The sequence below is a fragment of the Peromyscus californicus genome, unplaced genomic scaffold, assembly GCF_007827085.1.
Source record: "Peromyscus californicus insignis strain IS unplaced genomic scaffold, ASM782708v3 Scaffold_1__1_contigs__length_55948999, whole genome shotgun sequence".
Classification (NCBI taxonomy): domain Eukaryota; kingdom Metazoa; phylum Chordata; class Mammalia; order Rodentia; family Cricetidae; genus Peromyscus; species Peromyscus californicus.
The window spans coordinates 22,294,719-22,311,273 of NW_026294492.1; the positions used below are offsets into that span (position 1 = coordinate 22,294,719).

The window sequence follows — 16,555 nt, forward strand, 5'->3', positions numbered from 1 at the left end:
TTAATAACGCCTTCCTGTCGTCGTCTCTCAGGCATCCTCTTTTATTTCAGGGCATCATGTCAAGGGATTCAGGAACACTGGCATGTGTCTGTGTGTGCACAACATGGGGGACCATCTGCTGCTGTGAAGTATCTAAGTCAAATTGTGGTTCTCTAGGGACTCATTAAAAAAAAAAAGTTAGTTAAAGACAGATTGACAACACTTCACACAGCTTTGGAAATCTTGTCGTGGAAAGCCAGGACGTGGAGCAGCCTAGATTTACATACATGTTGTTTTAGAGCTGTGTAGCTCAGGGGGGATTTTTAATCCTGCTGTATTACTGAAGAAAACCTCTCAAAATAGCCCAGCCATTAGAATTGCTTACAGGTGCGCCCTGTGGATTTGGATGGAAAAGCCTCACATTTTAAAATAATAAAATGGTTCTGCAATTATGTGATACTTTACTGTCTTAGGGTTCACGAAATATTATATGGAAATGACTGTTTTAAAAGATTGCCTTAAATTGATGAAATGGCTTCTTCTCTGTGGTGCTTATTACCACATTGGGGACTTTAGAGTCTCTACAGCTTAAAAAAAGGTCTACAATGTTCTTTTGAGCCAAAAAGGAGCCGGTCAAGATGGTATTGTTGTGGCTGTCAATAGATGAGTGGTAGATAAAGGGAAACCATGCCCCAGTGGGAAAGCCAGGAGTGCTGAGTGTGGGTAGCACAACCAACCCCACCACATCTGGGGGACAAGATGGGCTGCTTGTGATTTCACAGCTCATGATTTCCCCCAGGGGTAGCAGGGTAGGAGCAGTATTTTCTTGCTGTGCATGGAGGTGCCACCAAGTTGATTTAACTGCAGATGGCCTGGACTCAGACATCACTTAGTGCAAGAGAGTCTAGTCCTGTCTGTGAAGCGGAATGTACTGCTAGAGAAAGGTTGTTTCAACTCTTCTGATTTGCTCTAATCTAGAGGTGTCCCATATTAACAAACTGGTCATTCCTCACAAATTGCCTGTTCTACAGCGGAACAGCCATGACCTTTTAGGTTCCTTCTTTTTTTTTTTTTTTGGTTTTTCGAGACAGGGTTTCTCTGTGTAGCTTTGCGCCTTTCCTGGGACTCACTTGGTAGCCCAGGCTGGCCTCGAACTCACAGAGATCCGCCTGGCTCTGCCTCCCAAGTGCTGGGATTAAAGGCATGCGCCACCACCGCCCGGCTTAGGTTCCTTCTTTATAGAATGGAGTGCAAATAATTATACTAGCTTATGGTTTACTTAGCATGGCTCCTGCAAACCTTAATTGGGCTTCACAGTTCACATCCTAAGTGGAATTTGCTATCATGGTTAATAAACGCATTGAGGTCCACTATCTGTATAATTTGCCATAGCCATATGGCTGGCACAATATTTAGTGGACAGTAATCCAGATTCATGGCACCTAGGGGGTTACACCAACTTGAATGAAACATCTTGATGTCATCGTAGCTCGGTGTGGAGTTGTTTATTGACTTATCCATGTACACAGGCTTGAAGATTTTGACCATTATTTACATGAACATTGATACCAATAAAGACGATTAGAGAAGAGCAAGAAACCCATATCAGTGAGAGTAAGGCACAACCTGAATCTGTAGTTTTTAAGAGTGGAAAGGGGCAAGATTTCCCGCCCCACCCCGTTAATAATAAAGTTAGGTCTTTAGCCACGGGCACACTGCCTGCTTGGTTGGTTAGTGACATTACAGATCGAAAATGAAGCTGTTTGCTAAGTTACTGACCGGCATCAGCCTTCAGGACAGTGTTTCCCAGTGAGATTCTGGAACCCCTTTGGGTGGTTTGTGCGCTGGAACAAGGCTTTTTGACTGTATGACTATTTTTGCATCAAAACTTGAGCCAAGGCTGGCACAAACCGAAACTTTGCTGATAACGTTTATTTTTCAGAACTGTTATCCACACAGTTGCACACCTGTCTTCCAGCTTCAGGGACATCTGATGGGAAATATTTGGGGGCAGTTATGGGAAGTAGTCCCTGGAGTTACCAGTGAATCCTTAGCTGTTCAGAACCAATTCAAGGGCCAGGTAACTGAAACTGGTTAAGGAAACTGAAAAGTTGTCTGGCATTGGTGTAGAACACAATGGCTCTCCTACACTCAGAAGTGACAACTTTTGAAGTAGATGAAATGGAGAAGGTAGGAAGAAAGACACAACACACACACACACACACACACACACACACACACACACACACACACACACACACACACACAGTCCTTATGCTTGGGAATGCTTTATACTCATCAAGTAACAACTGTTTTCCCCCCAAGAGATGCTTCATCACAGCTCCCATCAGGGACAAACTGGACATGAGACTACAGAACCGGAGGGAAGGGAAATGAAAACATACAGATAAACTCGGTATTGCATAAGCATGTGTATAAAATTTAATGGGTTCCCGATTCCATTTCATAGAAATAAATGTCCTCTGTGAAAACCAGGTTCAGAACGCCCACTCAAACACAGCGTCAACCTCTGCTGTCCAAGCAACCCTGAATGCCTGTCCTCACTGCCACCTCGAGGAAAAAGGCTTTGCTGCAATCTGCATTTGAGAGCTATATAAATTATGCTATGAATATGTGACATTTGTGTTCCTAGCATACCGGGATCTCATGGCTAAGGGAGAGAAAACTCGGGGGGACTGGGAAAGGATGGGCCAGGGTCTAGGCCACTGGAAGGCCCTTTCCTCCAATGGCCCAATGAGTCACCAAGGGGAGGAACTCTGGTATGGACCTCAGATGTATTGACATACATGTCCACGAATGGGGTATCTTTCTATGCTTCTATATATCACGGCTACTTAATTTTTTTTTAAGTGGTCAGATCTGAATTAATGGAAAGTTCGAAAATAAGTAATTTCAATCTTGAGTTTTAAATCCAGTAGGAAACCTCACACTCAGTATTTTTACTTTTAGTAGGAAGATTTTCTTAAGGCATGAGGTATGTTAACAGGGCGTTTGAATCGCTGGATCTCTACTGGTGTTTCCTTAGACGCAAAACACTTGAGATGTATGCATTTCGCTTAGATGAATATATACACTTTTTTTTTTCACTACACTACGAACTATTCACGACATTTTTTTTTTTTTACAATAGGCAATGAGTTAGAACAATTAAAAGCCTCTAAGCACCACCCACAGTGATGTCAGCTTATGATTTTTCTCTTCCAAGTGAATAACGTCTCTCCCCATGCTGAGTCATTGCAATTAATTCCTTCATTTCTGTTCCCTCGCCCCTCGAATGGTCCATGCCCACAAGGCAAGGGAACATCTACGACTCCCCCTATGAGACACGGAAGCAGCTACTTCTGACGACACGGAAGTAGAGAGCACACACAATCGGAAAGAAGCCTTAGGGGACTGTACAGCGGACCATGCACGGAAACCTGACGCAACCAATCTGGGCCTTGTTACTGATCGCTTTTTTTTTTTTTTTTAAATGGCATTTTCTTTTGAAAGGATAGATGAACCCATGCTCAAAAAAAAAAAAAAAAAACCTTTCTAACGCATCTCGAAAATACAAGTTTTCCTTATTTATGATTATCTTTCAATGTGGCACTTCAAAAACAAGTTGGCACAAAATGAAAGTGACGTTTGGTCTCTGGTTTGTGGTGGAGCCGTTTCTGTCCATCTTCCCTCCTCCGGGAGGGAGGGCTTCGGCTCCGTCAGAGGGAGAAGCTAGTGTGGCGCGGGGCTCAGGGACCCCCCGGCTGGGGGACCTTGTTCTTGCTCTTCAGCACGGTGTCCCCGGGGGCGGCCGCGGTGGCTTCCAAGGGGAGACCCTGCTGCTGATAGCCGTAGTTGACGTTCCCGCAGGGGAAGTGGCGCAGCCTGAACAGCGGCACCTCCTTCATGGTGGCGCTCAGCGCCGACGGCTCGAGCAGCAGCGCAGCCCCGGGTCTGCGGGGCCCCGCGCCCGGCCCGGTCCAGCCCCCCTCGGCCGCTCCGGCCCGCGCCTGCGGCTCGGCGCCCGGCGGCGGCGGCGGCGGGGGATGGGTCTTTTTGGCCGGCTTCTCCGTGAACCACGAGCCGTAGGTGGGGTTCCACAGGCTGGTCGGCTTGTTTCTGGAGCCCGCGCCCTTGTGCAGCTCCGGGGGAGGGTTGGGCTGGGAGAACGCCATGTTCACGTGGCCCCGATCGGCCGCCCCCCGGGGTACCCGGCCGGTACCCGCACCCGCTCCCGCTCCGGCGCCTGCACCCGGGGGCTTCTTCACCAAGGGGCCTGGCGCCGCCAGGGCTGCGGGCTGGGGGGCGGCGGGCGCCTCCTCGTGCTTCACCGGCTGCGGGGACACCAGCAGAGGAGGCATCCCGTCGGGGTCTTTGGGCCTCATGGGTACTTTCTCCTCCTCCTCCACCACCGGGCCATACTCTATGGGCAGAGCTGTGTTGATGACATCCGGATCCTGTGGGGGGGCGGGGGGGAGAGAGGGCAGATGAGAACGGAATCACAGCGATGTTGGATCTGGAAGAGATCTCAGAGTAACATGTATTTACAGATGAGCCATTTTTGCCAACTTGACACAAACTAGAGTCACTTGGGAAAAGAGGGATCTTGAACTGAGTTACTGCCTCCATCAGATCGGCCTGTGGGCACGTCTGTGGGCCATTTTCTTAATGATTGATGTGGGAGGGCCCAGTCCACTGTGGGCACTGTCACCCCTGGCAGGAGGTCCAGGGTGGTGTAAAACAAAACACGCTCCGGGCAAGCCAATAAGCAGCCTTCCTCCTTAGTCTCTACTTGAGTTCCTGCCTCCAGGTTCCTGCCATGATCTCCTGCCCTGGCTTCCCATGAGGATGGGCTGTCAAGTGTTAAGATGAAGTAAATCTCTCCTTCCCAAGTTGCATTTGCTCGTGGTATTTACCGCAGCAACAGTAAAGTAGTGCATTAACAGGTAGGCATAAGTAATGAGCGGGCATCACTGTTCTTGGAAGCCTTAGAAGAAACCATTGTGGTAGGAGAGGGTACCAGGTACTTATGGGGTGCTGCTAAGCAACCGCATGGGGCAGTGGAATGGGAGCAGTGCAGAACAGAAGCCCCTGGGGCGATTTTATTTTATTTATTTATTTTTTATAGATTCTAAAAACTTCATTAGATTTTAATGTGTGTGTGTATATGCATTTGGACATGCATGTGCCTCGGTGTGTGTATGGAAGTTGATGACAACCCTATGGAGTGGGTTCTCTGTCCTCCACTATGCGGGTCCTGGGGATCAAACTTAACATCGTTTGGTTCCAGCAAGCAAGAACCTTAACTTGCTGAGGTCCCTGCATTTTTTTTGTTTTGTTTTTAACATTGTTTAAACAATATTATGGTCTATGTCCAATAATATTCTTGCAACTTAAAAGATGAAAGGTAGTGTGACTTCTGTTTTGCTGCAGGGGACGTGGCAGAGGAGAGGGACACCACGCTTGGCTTACAAAGGGTGTCATTGCTCTCTTCCCAAGCACCTGCAGTTCCCCTCGTATTTGGGCGATGGTTCAAAGTCACCCGATGGTGACTTTGTGTCATACGTTGTCATTACATGTGCAGCCATCCCAATGAAGAGACTCATTTGCCCGTTCCGATGTGGACGGGGCTTTTGTGGAGTCGAGCAAATACTCAATCGTGGCGAGGAGAAACCATTCACAAGAACAGCTTGGTGCTAGATCATCGTCACGGTCATAGACTGTAATGGGAAAGTGGACGCAGTTGCCAAGGGTTTAAGGGAAATTGGTGGGCGAACACTTTGGGGAAATTTAGTTCAGCAATAGTATATGCAAATACAGGGAAAACATCCATTAAGTTTTACAGAAGAACACACCAGTCCAGTATCTATCAGCAAAGGGTTTAAGAAAACAACAATTATCTTTTAATAAGTCATTTCATTTCTTCCCTGTGTTTTTACTTTCACAGTAAGTCATTAAAAATATGCAGCTGGGCCGGGCGGTGGTGGCACACGCCTTTAATCCCAGCACTCGGGAGGCAGAGCCAGGCGGATCTCTGTGAGTTCGAGGCCAGCCTGGGCTACCAAGTGAGTCCCAGGAAAGGCGCAAAGCTACACAGAGAAACCCTGTCTCGAAAAACCAAAAACAACAACAACAAAAAAAATATGCAGCTGTAGAATCATCTGCGTTTGCAAAGAAGGTGTGTGAATGTGTATATGTGTTTGAGTGCATTCTCTTCCTGTTACAACATAGTAAGTTGAATGTCATTGAGCAAGGTTCCCTGAAACAACCCCCAGAGAACATGGTCACTGACGCCCACCTCAGTGAAGGGTTGAGATAGGGTGGCTAGACAGACAGATGCTGAAGTCGGGAGAAAGCGTCAGTCCCTGGTCCAGTTGAGGGAATTTGGAGAGACAGTGGCTCATTGTTTGACTTTTCTAAAAACGTCTCAGTGGCAAGGCCATTGGTAGGCATTTCCCATGGGCTCCAGCAGATGAGCCCATGCACATATGTGTGCGGACTGGTTTTTATGTCTGTTTGACACAGGTTAGTCATCTGAGAGGAGGGAACATCAGTTGAGAAAATGCCTCCATAAGATCTGGCCATAGGCAAGCCTGTAGAGCATCTTCTTAATTAGTGACTGATGGGGGAGGGCCCAGTCTATTGTGGGTGGTGCCACCCCTGGGCAGCTGGTCCTGGGTTCTAGAAGAAGGCTGAGCAAGCCATGAGGAGCAAGCCAGTGAACAGCACCCCTCCATAGCCTCTGCCTCTGCTCCCTGCCTTCATATTTCTGCCTTAACTTCCTTCAGTGATGGACTGCGATATGGAAGTGTAAGGCCAATAAACCCTTTCCTCCCAGCTTGCTTTTGATGGTATTTCATCACAGCAGTAGTAACCCTAAGTAATACATATGGGTAGCACTTGCTGGACTTCAGGTTTACCTAACGGACACACAACAAACACGAGCAACCACTAAAAAAGAAGGCCTGAGGTTGGGAAGGGGCCATGTTAGGGAGACACCAAGGAGATGGAGGGGGTAAAGTGCGTAGAGTGGGGGTGGGGTGGGGGGAGGGAGAACATAAATAGAAAAACTGGGGAACAAAAGGGACTGGCCAAAGGGGGAGGGTGTTGTGTAGGGAGACTATGCCAACTTAATTTTGTATCCTGATAGGATCAGAGCCAGGAGGGAGGGGACGATCGGACACAGTAAAGAGAAAAGTGGACACTGACATAAAGTCCTGAGGGGTAGCTGGTGACATCCTGATAGGGAGATGGACTGGGGAAATAGGGTCGCCCCTGAGAATGGTGGCAGATACTGGCAAGTCTGTGCCAGAGACGGAGGAAAGGGATTCTCCCACCGCCACCTCTATCCCCACCTGGTGGTGAGTGGGAGGTACTGCTGAAGATGAACAGACAATTCAGTCAAGACAGGAGCAAGTAGGAGAGGGATCTACAGAGACCCCAGGTTGCTAGGAATCCTTGTGACTTGGGCAGCCTCTCCAAGCCTAGCCCCCTCCTCTGTAAGATGGGATAAAATGAACCCTCCATGAGAACAAAATGAAAAGACACAGGAAAGCGCCGTGTGTAGTATAATCCCAATGGCTGGCTGGAACATTTCTCCTGATTGCTTTAGCAATTCTATAGTTGCTATCTATTTAATGTTGGTATTTGTCTAGCCAGGTTGTAAGTCTTGAGAGCTTTCATTCTCCTTTGAAGCCCCAGTTTCATCTACAAAACGTTAGCTGTGTAGCTTTCCGTGACACTACAACAAGATGGCTACCTAAACAAGACCTGAGCATCAACAGACACACTAACACGGAAGGGGGAAATCTCACAGACCCCACGCTTAGACAAAGAACGAAGGGCAACTGATGATGGCTGAGAGGGAGGATTAGTCTTCTCCAGGGTGGAATTCTCTAATTGGTTATCCAATATCAAGGGGGGGGGGTTGGCCATGAAATCAAATAGTCATTCATATATATATATATATATATATATATATATTCATATATATATATATTCATATATATATCCTTGTGTGTGAACACAAAATGGATTCAGTAAGTTGTATTTATATGCATATATATGTACCAATAATAATCAAAGAAAAATGTCATGATTTGAGAGGCAGTAAAGAGGCTGTGTGTGTGTGTGTGTGTGTGTGTGTGTGTGTGTGTGTGTGTGTGTAGAGATTGGAGTAAGGAAAAGGAAATGATGTAATTATATTTTAATTGTTAAAAGATGACAACAAAAGCCCATTAGCTATCCAGCAGGATTAGCTAATGCTTGGGAAGTGAACAGATTGTCTGGCGCTGGTGAAGTAAGTGGACATTTCCAGGGTTTACTGTAGGACATGGGCGGGCAACGTGAGATGCCAGTCATAGCATTTCAGAGATCAGGAATATCGGGCCTCACGATCACCAATCTTATAAGACTATAAATATCACAAAATATCAAATGGTATGTAACGTTCCCACGGAGATTAAAGGCTGGGCAGGGGAGAAAACATTTTACCTGCGTGCAGTACTCAATCCTCTCCAAAATGATGGCGAAGTTGGGTCTGTCTTCAGGCTGATGCTGCCAGCACTGAGTCATAATCCGATACCTGAAAGAACAGCACATTCATGGATCAGGAGAAGCACCGGGGAAGGCGGCGCTGTCTTCCCCAGCTCCTTTCCCAATCAAGCCAAAGCGTTAGGATGGGAAGCCATCTAAGTCCACGTGGTTGACCTATTCTGCCCCCTGCTGGTGCGACAGGGAATCCCGCCCAAACGTAAGTCCCATGAAAAACACCTTAGCTGTTTACATCAAATCCCACTTTGGGTAGGGTATTTTATTCCCATCTTGTTTTTGGAAAGGAGGTGAGGGTGAGTCTGGGACACACATTTTGAGAGGCGATTCTGAAGTGTGTAAGGGCTAGTGAGTCCATAGCTTCCAGCCCGGCAATTGGACTCCTTTCTGGGATGACATTATTGTGTTTGAAAGGTTGAAAGACAAACCCATCTTATTGAAGTCTCTGGCACACCTTGTTTGGGGACATCTTAAAAGAAGGCTGCCACTTCCCCTTTAATATTAAAGGGGCATATGTGGATCCAAATACTTAAAAACAAGACCGTGCTCAGTTTCTAGTAGGAAGTTCCCAAAGGTCGTACACAGGCCCGGGGCAGTTCTTAGGTGGGTCCATCCGTCCTCCACTGGTGACAAACTCCAGAACTTCCTGGTTGCTCTTGCTGGGGTATGGCATATACCCGAGAGAAAATATTTCCCACAGCAACACTCCAAAAGACCTGGGCATGGAACAGAAGACACAGATATGGATGTATGCACACACACACAGACACCTAAGTTTTTAGTGTGTTTTCCATTATACCACCTTCTGTAACAAAGGGCTCTGTGTGTGTGCACGCGCGCACGTGTGTGTACACACATTTGTGCATACACACCGAGTCCAAAGGACAACAACCTGAAGCATCGTTTCTCAGGAACCATCTACCATGGTTTTTGTTTTAAATAATGATTTACTCTCTCTGTCTCTCTCTGTCTCTGTGTGTGTGTGTGTGTGTGAGAGTGTGAGTGTGAGTGTTCCTGTACACATATGCATGACCATATGTGTATGAAGGTATTCACAGAGGCAAGAAGGGGGCATCAGATTCCCTGGAGCTGGAGTTACAGGTGGTTGTGAGCCATTCAGTGTGGGAGCTGGGAACTGAACCTAGGTCCTCTGGAAGAGCAACAAGCACTCTTAACCATGGAGTCTTCTCTCCTGCCCCTAACTTGTTTTTTTTTTTTCATTAATTTTTTTTTATATTTTTAGATACAATCTCTCAGTGGCCTGGGGTTCACCAAAAAGGCTAGGCTGGCTAGCCAGTGAACCCCAGGGTCTGTCTGTTCCTATCCCCCAATCTCTAGCATTATAAGCTGCTCTATCCTTCAACTTTTTTTCCCTCTTCTCCTGAGTTCTGGCGATGAACCAGGTCCTTTTCCTGCAACCTATAAGCACTTCACTGGCTGAGTTATCACTTCAGTCCAGAGGATTTTCTAGATCCAGAGAAATGAATATCCAAGCACCCATATGATTCTCCATTAAAAGATAACCCGTTAGCATACTTTTCATTCCAGCCAAGCTCTGTGCCTAGATTTCTTTTTACATAATTGTAGCTAGAGAACCTTGGTAATTTTCCTCATTTCATTACCGTACACCCATGCTAAACATTTTATAAATAGAACTGGAAATGCCTGTGAAGTATTCTATTGAAATGTAGCATGGTTTGCCTTATCATTGTTTTCAGTTTTCAAAATATTTTAAACATTGTGTGAACAACTTTTTGCACTTTGATTTTAGTTCATTTTATTTTACTTTTTTTGTGTGTGAGAGAGTCTCATTTGGTATTGCAGCTTGGCTTTGAATTGGCTATGTAATCCAGCTGACTTCAAACTCAAAATCTCCCTGTCTCTTGAGGACTGGGGGGACCACAGGGTGGGCCGCCACACCTGGATTTTGTCCATTTTCAAAGATTTCCTTAGGCTAAATCATCTGAAACTAATAGACTAGTAAAACCAATGTTATTCTAGTATAATAACTAGATTTAAAGAACACAAACTCTGAACCCTTTTTGGTACCTATTGTTGATTTTGGGGCACCCGGTTCTGTCTGTCCATTAGTGTTCCTCTCCCCAACTCTCAGTATGTATACTAATATTAATGTTTGCTCATTTCAAAGCAAAATATGACAGGATAACTTTTATTTATTTATTTATTTATTTGTTTGTTTGTTTGTTTGTTTATGGTTTTTCAAGACAGAGTTTCTCTGTGTAGCTTTGCGCCTTTCCTGGAACTCACAGAGATCCGCCTGCCTCTGCCTCCCGAGTGCTGGGATTAAAGGCGTGCGCCACCACCGCCCGGCAACTTTTTATTTTTTTTAACCTTTATTTTTTTATTTTATGTGTATGAGAGTATCTTGCCTACACGTATGTCTGTGCACCACATGCCTCTAGTGCCCACAGCGGCCAGCAGAGGGCGTTAGATTCCCCGGAGCTGGAGTTATAGACAGTTGTGAGTTGCCATGTGGGTTCTGGAAACTGAACCCAGGTCCTCTGGAAGAACAGCTAGTGCTTTTAACCACTGAGCTTCTCCCCAGCCCCAGAATATCCCCCATCCCCCTCCCCATGCACAAACAAAACAAAACAAAAAAAGGAAAAAAAATAACACAAAAACCTCAGGGCAGAAGTGTTCCCAACCTAATATTTTAGATTCATTTTTAAATTAACTAATTAGTTAATTAAGTTAGTGTTGTGGGAGGGCCTGGCACAGTGCACATGGGGAAATCAAACAACTTTCAGGAACCTGTTCTTTTCTTCCATGTGTGTGCTGGGGACTGAACTCGGTAGTGGCAGTGAGTGCCTTTACCTGCTGAGCAGTCTCTCCAGGTAGGGTGGAATATGGTGACTCTTGACTTCACATGGCGGAGTGGTTTACTAAAATTTGCTAATCTACTCCTGATTTTTCTTCAACATACTGTCTGTTTCCATCTTTTGCATGATTGTATCTGTCAGGGCATATTCTTTGAGTACTTCAATTTGGCCTTTGTCTTGTAGACATTCTTTATATGAACTAATGATGTTGGCCCTTCAGCACAGTAGAGCCGGCCCTGGTGGTGTGGGTGCTGGTGAGCTGGCCCTGAGGGTGTGTGGGCAGGAGAACAGCTGCTCTGGGTGAACTAGCTGGGGCAGTGCTGGAGAGCTCGCCTGGTGGTGAGGATGAGCTGATGGGCTGGCCAACCCGGCTACCACCCAGGCCCAGAACCAGGGCTGTTACGTTGGCCCACCTCAACATCCATCCATCCACCCCATCTATGAACTGCTGCTGCAGTGAGGGGTCAGTCCTGAGGATCCAAAGCTGAGGATCTCCATGACACAGGGCAACAACAGGATGTCCAGGAGGAGTCCCAGTGAGGGCCCAATATTGACAGTGCAGCAGAAGCCAGAGACCTCAAACCAAACCAATGACTCATTGCAATGAACACTCACAAGTAAAGATGTATGGACTAAAGGGTATACTGTGTGACTCACTGTGACACACTACAGCTTCCATGATATTTTTTTTTCATTTAAATTCTTAAAAAAAATATTTTTGGGGTGATAGAGAGATGAATGGGATCAGAGTATATGATGTGAAATCCACAAAGAATAGCAAGTTAAAAAAAAAAGATGTTCACCTTTATCAAAAATAAAAATCCTTATTTTTTGGTGGAGTTGGAGGTAGGGCTGGGGACTGAATCCGGGGTCTTGCATGTGCTAGGCAAACATTCTACCACTGAGTTGAGTCTCCCTGCTTTCTTTTTTAAAATTTAATTTTGGGTAGTGGATCATGTTGGCCCTAAACTCACTCTGTGGTCAGGCGGGCTTTGATATTGCAATCCTCCTGCCTCAGCTCCTTAAAGAGTTATAATGACAAGAATGTACCACCAGGCCTAGCCAAAATCCTTCTATTAGTTGCTTTATGATCTAACTTTATCGTGTATCAAAGGCTTGCATTTCCAAGTAGTTAAATATATTAACTTTTTGTAATTCTATTTATTTTACAATTGTGCCATCTTCTCTTCACCAAAGATTAAGTACATGTGTACTATTTTCTAGGTGTTTCTCTCTCTCCTTGAATTCCTTTAGAATTTATGTACAGTGGGAGGGAAGGGTCAAAATTGGTTTGTTTCTCTGAACGACTCTTCCAACACTTTATACAACGAGTCCCTCTTCCCTGTTGGCTTTCGATTAAAGACAGGGCCATTTTTAATAGGCATGCCCACCTATTACTTTCATCTGTTCGCTTTCTGCACTGACAATATTCTGTTTCGCTTTTTCTGTCTGTGTTTTGACATCAAATGAGACATTTCCCCCTTTTTAAAAAAGGTATTTGACTTCCTGTTGTTTGTTTTAAAGGACTTTTGAGATGCAGTTTATTAGGTTCCAGAAATAATATTTTCTACTCTGATGACATTTTTATTTCCAACTCTTAGTTTAATGATCAGATTTTGGAGAAAGGAAATCTGTCTTTGTTCTAGTATCTCCATGCAGCTTCCTGCTGTCAGTAAACATTGCCCTACAGTGGTAGGGAAAATGCACATCTGTGGAGTAGGAATGCTTTCTTTTACTGTTACTGTGTTGGTGAAATTAGCTGCCTGCAAATGGCCAGGAACATGAATTAACCCCTCTCATGCGGTCTTTCTGACTTCTAAGGGGAAAGAAGATCCCCATCAATACAACAAACAATAAAATCCAGTAGGGAAGATGTCTGAAGAGCCACAGCGATACATTCTTTGCTTGTCTACAGACAGGTACATATAGCTAGGTACATATAGATAGGTTCATAGAGATATGTACATATAGATAAGTACATATAGTTAGATACTAGTTAGTGATCGAAGTATCCTTTGTTGTTATTTTAAAAGACAAAACAAGGCCTGGCTGTAGCTCAGGCTGGCCTAAAACTATTTAGCCCAGGTTGGCCTCAAACCTCCAATCTCCCTGCCTAAGGCTCCTCAGTGCCGGGGTTACAGGCATGTGCCACCACATCATTTGAGAGAATCGAGGTGTTATTTTGCCTTCCTGATAAGAGTGTTTCCTTTTCTTCTTGAATAAACAGATATAGACATGTTCCCTCTCCATCTCTTCTTTCTTTGCGGCCCCCCCTCCCCCGCCCCAAGTTTAGAGTGAATTTCCCTTGGGTTTTTTTTTTCATATTCTTTAACATGTAAAGATATATGCAACTAAGACTGTATTACAAAGTTAGGGGTTTTTTTTTGCATTGTAAAATTGTTTTTAAATATTCCCACATTCCCTTTTGTGGCTTGATTTTTTTTCCCCCCCTCACTGGATCTCGTACCGTGGATGAACATTTTTCTGTGTTGATGCTGTAGGCTTAGTGTATCCTTTTAATACTGCTCGGCAGTTTCTGTCCCTTTGTCTTTCCGTCCCCTGATTGAGGGGAAGTTAGGTGGTGGTTTTGTGTCATTGGGGACCTTTGCCCATGTCCATCTGTGTCACCTCTTCTCGTGGGTGACACACACCAGGAGCAGACCTGATGGGTCATAGGTCGTTCATGTCTCCAGAACAATGACTAACTTGCTGATGTTATTCTGCCTCTGAGTAGGTTAGGTGGCTGTCACTGTCTCTTTGGTGCCCCTGTGAGTCCTCTGGAGGGCTTGTTAAAGCAGATGGCTAGGCTTCCACCTCTGCAGTTCCTGCTGCATGAAGCTTGAGGTGGGTGGGTGGAGCTGATTTGAAGGTGCTAATGATGAGTTCCAGGTTACCTCTGGCCTATGGACCCCACTTTGAGACTCAGTGGGTTAGGTCAAGGCGAATCTCATGGGCTTAGAAATAACTAAGCTGCTTGCTTAAAATAGCCAGCATGGGTCAGGAAGGGGAGTCTTGCATCTTAGGACATTATCTCAGTACGGGGCTTTCAGAACTGGAGGACATTTCCATTGTCTTGTGTTTTCTGTGCTAGGAACAATTTCCATGCCACTTTGATTCCCTGACATTTTAACCCCTGGCCAGTTTCTCTATTTATTTTTCTGCTTGGAAGCATGCAGAGTCATTATAGGCTCTGGCCTGGAACTTCACAACGATATGCTCGCGTGGTTCTTGAGCTGTGTGACTTGACACTTAGTGGATACCTTTACCCGGGAGATGTGCGTCCTATTCTGGACAGTGTTCCTTTGTTGCTTTGACATGTTTATTTTCTATATCTCCCATGTCCTCCTTCCCGGGACTCTTATTTTGCTAGCTTATCAGATCGATTGGCTTAATCCTCTCATTTTCCTGCTCTTTTCTTTCCTTCGTCTCCCATCTCTTTAGAATTGTTTCTCTTCCCCGAAGTTTTACTTAATTCTGTATGCCGTTCCATCCACGACTTTTACATTTCAGTTATCAGATGAAAAAATAATAAACTTCATTTTTTTAAAAAACAGAATGGTTCACATTGCGAAGGGATTGTATTAGCAATATTGTGTTTCCATGCACTCTATACACGGTTCTTGCTATCTTTAGCAACACATTAACATGGTACATTAATTACAATGAATGGATCAGCATTAAGGCATTATTAACTAAAACCCATGGTTTGTTCAGATTTCCTCAGTTTTCACGGCATTTCCCTATTCTCTTCCCAGATCCCATTAGGACATCATGTTACATTGAGCTGTCACACTCCCTTGGCTTCTTTGGATGTCCTTGTTCTGGCTGGGCAGGTTTGAACAGTCCAGGTCAGGGATTCAGTGGGATCTCTCTCAGCTTTACCCGCTTTCCTCATGATTACACTGGGACTAAGGAGTTTGGGGAGGACCACATTCACACCCCTTCGTCTCAGGAGTACGTGCTATCAAGGTGACACGATGCTGATGCTGGCCTTGAGCATCTGGCTGAAGCTGTCTTTGTCCAGCTTTCTCAACTGTCTCTCTCTGCCCCTTCCTTTCCACTCCTGTGTCCTTGGAAGGATGCTGTTATGTACACCCACATGGGCTTCTGAGGGCCTCCTTGAGGGTACTGATCACGTTTTTATTCCTGAGAATGTCCCCTTCCAAAGGACTGTTTTATTTTCCATTTCCATGTGTGTGAATGGTGTGTGTGTGTGTGTGTGTGTGTATGGTGTACATACAATGGGTGCAAGTCTATGTGGAGGCCTGAGGTTGATGTTGGAGTTCATCCTCCATCTCTCTTGGGGACTGTATTCACTGAGGCAGGGCTCCCTGTAAAACTCAGAGCTCTCCAATATGGCTGGCTGCTGTGGAATACTCTTTTTTTGTACACTGTGAATATGTGTCACTCTGACTGGTTTAACAGAAAGCTGAAGAATGGCCAGTAGCTAGGCAGGATTTCCAGGCACAGAGGGCGCCTGGAAGAAAAGGGCAGAGTCACCAGCCAGACAGAGAGGAAGCAGGAAAGCAGGCTGGACCATACATAGATGAGGTAAATGAATCTCGGGGCAGCACATAGATTAATAGAAACGAGTTAATTTAAGTTATAAGAGCTAGCTAAAAACAAGCCTGAGCTGTCGGCTGAGCTTTCATGATTAATAAGAATCCTTCGGGTGGTTATTTGGGAGCTGGCTGGCGGGACAGAGGAAGACTCGCTACAGCTGGTCTCACAAGCCAGTTTGCTGGGATCCCTGGTCTCTGCCTTCTGAGGCTGGAATTACAGGTGGGCATTCTTACATTGACATAGGTTTCGGGGACTCTGAATTCTAGTCCTCACTCTGGGCGAGTAAGCCAAGCCATTGTCCCAACACCCAAAAGCACTGTCCTTTACTTAGGGTTGCCGTATTTTATTTCTCTGAGGACAGTGTACTTTTAAAAGGATTTCCTAGTGTTTTTACATTTCCTTCCTCCCTGTCCGGTCTCTTGTGCTTTTTTTTCTTCATTAGAACCGTCTCTCAAATGTTTGTTGTTGGCTGGCTGATGGTGTTGTAAGGTTAGACGACCAAAAGCTGAGGAGAAAGCGCTAAGAAAGTGAGCCAGCCTGCCGACATGACAAGGTGTGGCCTTTGTGGGTTTTGTTTTTCCTGTGGTAGCTGGAGGGGGGAAAAAAAAATGTCATTCACTGGG

The 16,555-nt window shown here is 45.4% G+C and overlaps 1 protein-coding gene across 3 annotated transcripts in view; it reads right to left on the bottom strand.

Moving 5' to 3' along the window:
• Positions 1–1,469: 1,469 nt before the first annotated feature.
• Positions 1,470–16,555, bottom strand: part of Alk (ALK receptor tyrosine kinase) — a 716,558-nt gene continuing 701,472 nt past the window's right edge. For all 3 annotated transcript variants that reach the window (XM_052746220.1, XM_052746218.1, XM_052746219.1), the window contains 3 exons: positions 9,111–9,245; positions 8,473–8,563; positions 1,470–4,436 (listed from right to left, as the gene is read on the bottom strand). In XM_052746220.1, coding sequence (XP_052602180.1) covers positions 3,729–4,436; positions 8,473–8,563; positions 9,111–9,245 — 934 coding nt within the window. In that variant the 3' untranslated portion in view covers positions 1,470–3,728. The remainder of the gene's footprint in view (positions 4,437–8,472; positions 8,564–9,110; positions 9,246–16,555) is intronic.